The sequence below is a fragment of the Fusarium poae genome, chromosome 1 (assembly GCF_019609905.1).
Source record: "Fusarium poae strain DAOMC 252244 chromosome 1, whole genome shotgun sequence".
Classification (NCBI taxonomy): domain Eukaryota; kingdom Fungi; phylum Ascomycota; class Sordariomycetes; order Hypocreales; family Nectriaceae; genus Fusarium; species Fusarium poae.
Window position 1 is genome coordinate 5,328,851 of NC_058399.1, and position 10,366 is coordinate 5,339,216.

The following is a 10,366-nucleotide window of genomic DNA, read 5'->3' on the forward strand; positions in this document are numbered from 1 at the left end:
GAAGGTTCCAGTTGTTATTTTTTGCAGCTCTATTGTATCCCTTTTTTCCTGGGAACCTCGTCTGGGTCTGTGAAACTTTGGCGCCCAAGGTTTGTGAACATGGAAGACAAGACAAAAGATGACAGGGCATGTGTCAGAATCCTTCCAGGGCGCTCCCCACTAAGGGGGACCTACCCAGCCTGGTCTGGGGGCTTCAATCCATAACGGAAGACTCCCGTCCAGTCCCCGAGCACGACATGCTGTGCTTGATGAGTGCTTACAGCGGATGCTGAGCACTTTAGTTGGGCTAGCTTATAGTTAAGATGAGCTCTATCCATTCAAGAGAAGCCACCAGAACTATGTCTCCACGGATTAGCAATCACTCCAAATTTCAATCTAACCATATCCGTTTCTGCCATGACTGGTGTAAGTCAAGTCCAACAAGAGGCAGTGAAACGAGGCCCTCCTCGACGGGTCACGCCCATTTCCTCGTGCCCAAACGTACCCCAGTCCATGGCATTTCTATCTTTGTTTCACTGGCCCAGAAGTCCCCAGAGTCAAATTCATGCATTTTAACGACGTCATCACACGTGTTCCCCTCTTGAGTGCCCCCATAAGTCAAGGTTATGCATTGAATGTATACTCTTTTGGTGCTACTGTTGACATGGCCGTTCCCTGCAATTGGACATCTCCCGTGACACTATACAGAGAGGAGATGCAGAGACCAACGAGAGCTTGAGATCTTGAGTAAGAGTACAGCACAATGTTTCCACGACTCAAGTTACCGACCTTTTGAAGAAACATCTGCAACATTGTACCAGGTCCAGGGTGTAAGTCCAAAACGTGAGACCCAACACTAGTGGGTAGCAGAAAGATTGACCTCCTAAGTCTTAGGTTACAAAAATAAATAGTCTAAGAGCTATAGTCTAAGGATCATAAAGTGGCCCACTAATTTCGTCTCTTAAGCTTCCAGCGGCCAATTTTTCTAATTGATATGGGTATCCCTCGAAGTCTAATGCGAAATCGATAGATGCAGCTTCGTCACGAAAAATAGGGCTCTTAGAGCAACCTTAATCTCACACAAATACAAAAGCAAGACCTGCTATGCAACCCACTTATCCTTCCTTTAACACAAAGACACACAAAAGACCAAGCATCCACTTGTCAGTCAATTTGCCCAGCTTATCCTACCCTGATCTTTCTAATACTAATACGGGCCCTGAGGCCCAACATTCGAATACCTATAAAAAAAACAAGTGGCCCAAGAGCGGGTCAGATCCCATTACCAGGTCCTCCAGACTGGTTGATATAATACTTGCATCGACAATAACAAAACGTATGCTCTGTGACAATCACCGGGTAGGCTTATATTTTCAACTCAACAATGACCACTTCATCAAACAAACACAATGCAAATGACGATGCAATCAGCGCACACAATGCAACCTTTTTGGTCCTACTATGCAAGTCCTATGTTTCCTGCAAGGCTATTCCCTTCATATTTTTGATTCTACTATACAGAAACCAAGAACTTGATCCCACCACTTTCATAGTAAGTATCACGCAAGGTATTCCCCTCCGTGAAGTCTTTTTTTATATATGTTCTCATTCGTAAGCATCGCATGCGCTGTGCTGGCATCTTGGTCGGAATTATGCGCAGCTGAACCAATGAACGCCTGTAACCCATTCACCCATATACCGTTTGTTGCATTATCCCACATGCCTATGCAGTTGCTTGTGCTCCATATAACCGTTACTTATTCATGATGCTTCTGGTTTTAATGACGAAGGCTTCCGCTTCGAAGTCGACCATTGGGAGCATGTGACACTCGCTCGTTCATTCTCGTTACCCATTCAAGGACTGTTTCGTAGCAGAGGACGTACTGTCTGAGACTTTGTACCATGCTGAGTCTCTGTCCTCGGAAATCCTCCACTGTCTTCTGAATCAGATCGACACTATCATCGTGCACCCAGTCGGTGTCAATGTTGGCGGCGCCTCGAGCTGCCTTTCTCTCCATGTTCGATCTCTGACCAGGGGTATAAAAGTTGACGTGTTTTACAGATCGGGGTGATGTATCCACATTCTCGCCCATAGCAATATCCCCATCGTTATCACGTGCCCGTACTGAGTCCATCTTGGCTTGTCTCTGACGCTTCAACATGTCAATAACACTGTCGACAGTGCAGAACGTACCAGTGCGACCGCATCCGGCAGAGCAGTGCACCAGCATTGGTCGCGCACGAGAATCAACCTCCGGCTCATCGTACCAGGTGATAGCAGGTGGCTCCAAGGCTGAGATCTTGGAAATTTGAGAAGTCTCAACTGGAAGAGCTGATCGCTGCATCACGTTCGCCAACTCAACGAGTGCCAGCAAATGGGATGGCTGAGCCGGTGTGCCAAAGTCAGGCCATGAAGGGAAGTGCAGATGCGTAATCTCTCGGATGGGCGCAAACGGATGGGACGTGTGCGAAAGCGCAAACTTTCTGACAATGACGTAGGGTGGTTCTGCCGGAGCGCCCTGTGCCCCTCGAGGTGCCTGGTTCGAAGATTCCAACGTAGTCGTGGTATTAGCACGCTTCCTTCCCGCCTCACTAGCCGAGACGGAGGAAGTGTGGTTGGAGTCGGACTTGTGCTTATCGATGTCGAGCGATACCCTCTTTTCCGACAGGAGCTTGAGTCGAATGGCCCCAAAATCTCTGCCCTTCCAGTAAGGGTGACACTTCAACTGGCCTCCCTCAGTCTCGGCAGTCAACATAACTACGACGCGCACATCCTCCTGCCAGATGACAGACCAAAAGTCCTAAACAAAAGTTAGTAAACTACTTAATGCTGTAAGTGGCTTACATACCTCGAAAGTGGCGGGGAGGGGTCCCTGGGTGGCGATATACTGCTTATTGCTTCGAGATGCCTTCAGATGGCTAGCGTTGATGTAATCACATGTTCCATCGGGCCTCTCTTGCAGCTTGACTCGGGCGTGCTCGAAAGGCAGAATGTCCTTGTACCTGTTCTTGACTCCCTTTTCAACACCACAAAGCTGTACCTGACTTCGCTTGTCCTTGTTGTGGGGGTTAAAGGCCGCGTACGCCGCTTTCATTCGAGATTGCTCATCAACCTCGATGTGCAAAAACTTATCTGAAACCTTCTTTCCGTGATCGGGCTGGGCAGCCGCCTCTCGGAGCCAGCGAGGCAGGGAGGGCGAATCCAGGGCGGTAGGTCTTGAAACATCCAATTGGCCTACACCGTCTGCAAGATCCATGTTTTGTCGAATGTTTGAAAAGAACGGGTTCACGTCATTGCCGGCGTTGGGAAGCATAACTCCACCAATGACAGGGGCAATTCCTCCATGGCCGGGACCAGGCTTCCCGGGTGCTCCAGTTGCCGACTGATGGTCGACATAGTCAGGGAAATGTTGCTGGAACGAGTTGAATCCACCCTTGAGGATGCATGTACCACCTGTGTAACCTTCGTTGGTAAATTTCTTTACCATGTTCTGCGCAGTAACCGCATCTCGCTTATCGGAAGCATGAGCATCATAAACGATGATGTAGTCTGTGTCGTTCCATGTGTCAAACTTGTCTGAATCAGCGCTACTCTGGAAAGTCTGCTTCAGCCTCTGAATGTTGAAAGTGGCTCGCTTGAGAAGAGTGGTAGGGATGCAAAGATTAAGAGCGCCCTCAATCCTTGACTGAGCGTAGTTCTGCGAAGATCGAAGGTCGAGAATAAGAAATCGTTCCTTCTTTACAGTTTGAAGCATGTCTCGAAGTTGCTGTCCAGTGATCATGTGTGGCTGTCCAGGTTCGAGGGTTGCTGGTAAAGTGGCAGAGCGCTGGCTATCCCGAGCGTCAGGAGGCTCCGGGCGATGTTCCATTACAGACAACCGCGGGTCGCGGTCTTCAGACCGTGTTAGACTCGTACGGTGCTGGGGAGGATCCATCGGTAGAGGAGACTCGAATCGTGGTAAATTAAGGGCAGGAACATGGTGGTGAAAAGACGATTCGGAATTACGCTTCGAGTCTGATGAAACATAGGCCGAGTCCTGCATGCTGTCCTGATCGACGTCCATTCGGCTGGCTGGTCGAACATTGGCAGAGCTCAAACCACGACTGAACGGGGATGGTCCGCCAGTATCACTTCCATGAGTATGCCATCTGGGAGGTCGAGGGCGTACTGGTGCAACGCCATTTGATGTCACGGAAGGCTGAGCATAATGACTTGTAGAAAGTGCAAAGGACTTGCCCCGATTAAAATCTGCCTGTCTCCTGAAAGCCTCGAATTCGGGATTGGCATCTAGAGAGACCTGCTTAGGGATGGCGGCCTGAAAGGATTTCACTGATGATGATGGGCTCCAGTTATCGTTAGGGAGCCCTGAGGAGGAGCCGCCACCCTGCTCATTGGCCGATTCGACAATTAGACCAAAATAATTAGGGCTTGGTGATCGATTGTCGGAAACAACTCGAGGTGATGACTTGGGCGGCGGGTGGTTTTGGTTAACCGAGTATGGCATTCGTGGAGAGGCGAGAGGAGTCGAGGCTTTTGGTTGCTTGTTTGGGCGAAGCGACTGGGAGTGAGAGTGAGAATGGGAGTGTGAGTGTGAGTGGTTGATGTTGTATGAGTTTGAGCGAGAGTGGGAAATAGAATTAGAATGAGACTGCCCAGCAGGGGAATATTGTGCAGGAGTCTTCATTGTATAGTGCAAAGGCGTTCGGTCGCCAGTTCTAGTGTCATGCATAGCGAAGGCGGTGATCGGGGTAGTCGACGTCATCTCTGAGGACGCAGGGGGTAGGAGAGGTTGAGCGATGCTCATAAAGCCATGGTGAACAGAGGCTGGTTGATTGATAATTAGTTTAAAAGAGTTGATGTGGTAAAATATTTTGAGTTGAGAGAGAAATGGAAGGTTATTTGAAGCAATAACAACCAAAGTCACGCTTCAACTAAAAAAGGTCAGTGTCTCTTTTTGGAGGGCGAGAAACCTATGTAGAGCCAAGAAGGGGTTGAGTGCGGCAGGTAGGTAGGTAGATTAAGAAATGCAGTGCCCAGTGTACAGATGCAGTACTATGTACACCTCAGATAAAGATGGGTGACGAGAAGAAGCGGGCAGTGGCAGAATACAGGTAGTTAGATGGTGGGGTCTGGTTCTCGTTCTGATTCTGATTCTGGTCTTGAATCCCTGGAAGAGACTTGACTTGGAAACAAGCTAAAGGGGAGGGGTACAAGTATATGAGGAGGGGGCGTTTGCAAGGGTTGCGCTGCGCTGTAGGAAGAGTAGGGGTCGGGTCATGTCAGGTCAAGACAGGGGATATTCAGTGGCTGGCTGTGTCATGATTAGACGGTAGCCGAATTGGATCAAGGGTCCTGACGTGACGTACCTACGTTGAGCTTAGGACAGTATTATACGGAGGTGATTAGGCTGAGGAGAGCCCAGTCATTTGATAGTGTGCTAAGTGGTATAGGTAGTGTATACTGCATGCACCGTACTAGATGACAGAACAAGGTGGTGTTGAGAAAAATGCAGGCTGTTCTATTTGAACAAACTCCAACCAGAATATCGCACTGCAGCTGTATGTATGTAAAATGGTGATGAACGGTGGCAAGATGGGGGGCTGCAGTAAGTCGAAATAACGCCGTTACCGTCGGATCCAGTGGGATGGCGACGGTGGCGTCTGACGGACGATTGATGACGTGGGGTGGGGACGTAAAAGAAAAAGAAAAGTTGAGTTGATGAGGAGAAAGGGAAATATAACAGATGGAAGTTGGATTCTTTTTTGCCTTCCCATTCTCTGGTTATAGTAATGATTAGAATGCCTCTATTCTAGAAGAAAGCAGTAGAGGGATTAGTAAAGCGGACAGTTATTCAGTGCATTCATCAGTGGCGGCGTTAATAACGTCCGGATCTAGAACATGTTTGTAATCATCCACCAACCAACCTCGCTAGAATTATACACACCCGAGACCGAGATACACTGCAGCTATCATTACTGTACTGTAATTGTCCACCGTATTGTATTGCTTCTCCTCGCATTTCATTGCTCATCAAAAGCCAAGACTGCGTCAGTTCGGGATGGGGTGGGCAAAGTGGACCAAAGTCGAGTCGTAGGGTGGGGAGACGAGACGAGGACAGGCGAGGCGATCCCCCATCCACTGCAATTCATCAATTTAATCCCATGTTGTGCCCTCCCTGTAGGTAAACTGTTGTACAACCAAGACCCAGAAACTTGGAGGTTGTTGGTCAAATCATGCCATTTTTACCGGTTAATAGGACTCAGGCTTCTTCATGCAGGAAGGGACTTTTTCGCTATTCTTACTTCTTTTGAAAGCACAAAGGAAAAACAGTAACAGCCCATGTTCATCACCAACGGCTGTACAGGTACAGTACAGTACAGTCGTATCAGCCATAATTTAGGTAGTCTAAGCTTTTTAAGAGCTCGATCGTTACAGTAGTGACGTCGATCACAGTTGCTCATGTTACATTGAAAGTGTCCAGGTGCAATGTTCTCCTCTCTCGTGTTAGTTCAGATACCAAAGTGGCATGTTTTGAGCATAAAGTGTGGTGGATGACAGAACTGACAATCATCAATCGACAATGCTGCAGAACCAGCTCCAGGTGAAAACGGTCGTTGGGGGTTTGGGATGGTCGCGTGTAGTAAAGATCATCCAAGCGAATGGACGCTTGCTCTGCTAGAAAAGAGGGAGACCGGTCCGGAACTGCGTCTTGTGTCTTGTGTCTTGTGCGTGCGTGTGGGATCACTAACTTAGTACCTACTAAGGTACCTAGAGTCATATGTGCAGGACCCCTTGAAGATCACCATGTTTGCATTTGCACGCCATTGATTGCTCCAACTCTTGATGGGCAGGTGGTTCAACATTGCTTGTCTGACAGTGGAAGGAGACTTGTCTATCTTTGAAGTACAGCTTAGCTTATGAATAAGGTGCTATAGATACCTACAAGTAAGGATGAGGCTCATTCCAGGAGGGGGCATGCAGCAAGTGCATGTTTCTAGGGGCAATGGTGAACCAAGTCTGCTACAGTATCAAAGTTAAAATTGAATAATGGACAAAGCCCCTGGTATAATAGCAGAGGTCTATTGATAATACAAGAGGCTCTCGTCTCCACTGTTCTATAACATATATTCCCTAATCCTTTGTATTCTAGGGAAAATACTTTGATAAAGTTCAGTTTAATATTTTTAAACACCATTATCTTGGTATTTTCTTCTCATCTTCTTAAAAACTAAAGTTCTTTCTACCTTCCCCTCCTCCTCCCCTCCCTCGAGGCTGTCTGAATGGAACTACAGGGGAGTGTGCAGCTATTTTGTGTTTCCCCTCTGTGTTTTGTCCAACCAGAATCTCGCGTGGCTGCATCGTCAACGTCACTGACCCGCATATAGCTAAGCTAAATAAGAAAAGTTGGTCTTTTTCTTTCTCTTTCTCCCATTCTTATTCTCCGCCTTTTTGTTCAAATACCCGTCCCACCGTTTCTACTATATCTTGCCCAGCCCTTCGCTTAAACAAAAACAAGATCGATAAGAGTCTAGAACGATCATGTTGGAGAAGACCGCGTGTACAAACCGTAATTCATGCTTCCTCCAAGGCAGTAATTCATTTGTTGTATCTCCAAAGATTAATCGCTCAGCCTCAACTTCCGCTCTATCGATCGAGGTTCTGGACCGGTTACCAATATTATTATTACACAAACATGCTCCTGCGGGATGACGTAGTTGATGATATATCCCAATTCATCCACCGTTTTAAGCACAGATGTCACCGTTATTTCGATGGGTAATTTCAACGGAGTCTCAGCTGAGAAAAAGCCCGCCAGAAGCAAAGCTGAATCAGACCCGAATCCTCATTCCGCTACTGTCAGAAAACGGCTGCTCTCCGCTAGCCTAGCGCTGTGATCTGTGTAATGGTTTTGTTTCAAGGCTGGGCGGCTTATGCCGTGACCCCTAGCCACCTCCAGCTATCACCTTCCAAGATGAGTTCAACGACCTCCGCTTAGAAAGACATTAAGACAGGGCTGACTTGGCGATGGATTGCTAATCGCGGAGCATAACCTAATCACCTATTGATCTCAACTTAATAACAAGGGGGTTCATCATGCAAGAATCTTATCACAACCAAATAGACGGCACGCTATGTCCGTCACCCCTGTCCTCGCCTACGCTCGAGTCACGACGGTATTCCAACGGCCGAAGCTTAGCAAGCCCTGTCCCCCAAATCCGAGTCAATCTGCCAGCAGTTCTTTACGGTTTCCGTTTCTGGACCCTAGATCGGCACTAATTTTACACCCTTTCTGACGGAAGCCTCTGACATTTCTCACCGTCACCTCTGTCCCATCCACTTCGAAGGGCCTGGACCCTGAGATCATCCCCCCTTGACGGGTAGATTCTCAAATCAAACACTCAACTGGGGTTGCACGCGGGTACAGCAACTCATCCTCTGTGATCAGCGGCGCCTGCTATCCCAAAGGGCCCTTTCCTTTTTCGAACCCGAGCAGCAGAACACCAGCATCCCGAGATCCAAAGTCAAGCTGGGCCTGGAGCTAACTAGTCTAGTCGGGCTTCCTCAAAGAAGCGCATGATCGAGTTTCGACAGTTACGGGAAAATGCTCAAAGTGGAACTGTTCGAGGCGAAAGAAGTTCATCCCCTTACCGCTAGTTGTTCCCAAGAAACATGGCGTTCTGATTTCCAGCTTCTAACGTCAGTCGGTTTAGCCAAGGTCCAGAGGCCTGGTGCCACGAGAGGGCTGCCGCCTCACCTGCTCAGGACTAGTTTATCGCAGCAAGGCGGACCCTTGAAAATCTGACTTTAGCATCTAAAACGCGAGGGGCACGAGACAAGACAGAGCAGACAACACAGCATTGTAACATGACCAGGATATACCTGGATAGCCTTTCCCTTTAGGTTTCGTCCGATATATGGGTTTTCCAACAAACCTGCATCGTATCCCCTCCACGTGGAGATTGAATTTCGACACAGCACATGGCATATACCGACTGACAATTGACAGCCGCATTTCCACAAGTCCCCAGCGCCCGGTACTGCCCAAGGCGTATTTGTCTACTATGCGACTTCAATGACGTACGACGGACCGTTCTAGATTCATCAGGCTATACTTCAGCCGCGGACAACGCATAAGTCAATGTGTTCTAGACATTGATTATGACATCGTCGACTCGGGTCGAACTTTGTGATCTATGGACAGTTCGCGTTTGCAGCCGTTGATGTATCAGTTGGGGTTCAGTTCCCTGCCGTAGAAGAGTCGAGGCATGTCGATCATGCAACAAGAGTCGTCTTTCTAAATACGGTATGCGGAATAGATGCACATTTAATTGATTACATGCCCAATGTAGCAAAATGGGGTGTGATATTGAAACGACATGTCCTCACTCCCGACTGGTTGGGTGCGTCTCATAATGGTTGCTACCCTGATCTCCCAACGTTCTCCAATGGCATGAGTTGTCAACGGAAGTTTTGTTCCTTGTCATTCAACGCCAGGGTCTTTCGTTGACTGGCTGTCCATCTTTTCAGCGTTACCAATTCCCGGGTTATTTCGAATTCATTGCACTTGGCTAGTAGGTGGAAATTATGGTATCCTATGTCTTAGAGTACAAGAACAAATAGCCTAAAAAATGCGGTCTAAGTAGCATAAACTGACCTTAATTTCGTCTCTTATGCTTCCAGCAGCCAATTTTCTGGTACCCTCAGACTTGGGTTTAGTTGTGTAAAGCCGGTGTCTGTATTACAATATCATAATCAATCAATCACGTACTTCATCTTGATCTTGAAGGAGCTATCTCAGACCATCAAATCCAGGCCACCTGGTCCTTGTCAAAACTTCACAACTATCAGAGCTTCACTGACTCGCAATAGAAAAAAGCCTGTTATAAGCACATCACCAACTAATCTCGAAGACAACATCACGATCATTTTCAGATCTGTCAACCCAAGAGACCTGGTCCCTGTACACCGCCAGAGAATCAGCTCATTCCCGTGAGCCTAATGCTCATGTCCGTACTTCCTATAAGCTCAAAAACAAAGATCAGGCTTCACCGGTATAGTAATCAGTTGACCATATCACTTGTTTATTGTTTACACGTATGAGAAATACCTGTTTCTTATCGCACTTCAGGGATGAGCAGTTCTCCCTATTCAGCGTGGTTTGTTCCCGTGAAGCATATAGCTATCTGTGGTGCTTCTTTAGCGTGCACACGACTCGAGGCCTTGAAACCTGTACGGTTAGTCCGGGCGCCCGGACGGCATCAAATATAGCTTCTGCATGAGTTGTGGGACTTGTCGAGGGAGGACTAGGGGGACTGGTGGGTTAGAAAAAGATCACGGCTACCTGGCAGCGATTGACTAACACAGCGACGTGAAAAAGTCCGATCC

The 10,366-nt window shown here is 47.9% G+C and overlaps 1 protein-coding gene across 1 annotated transcript; it reads right to left on the bottom strand.

The window, feature by feature from the left end:
• Nucleotides 1-1,757: 1,757 nt before the first annotated feature.
• Nucleotides 1,758-4,484, bottom strand: FPOAC1_001725 (uncharacterized protein; the record flags this gene model as incomplete). The annotated part of the gene is made up of 2 exons (XM_044846317.1): nucleotides 1,758-2,780; nucleotides 2,829-4,484. The coding sequence occupies 2 exons, from the start codon at nucleotides 4,482-4,484 to the stop codon at nucleotides 1,758-1,760; spliced, it is 2,679 nt and encodes an 892-aa protein (XP_044712233.1).
• Nucleotides 4,485-10,366: the final 5,882 nt, after the last annotated feature.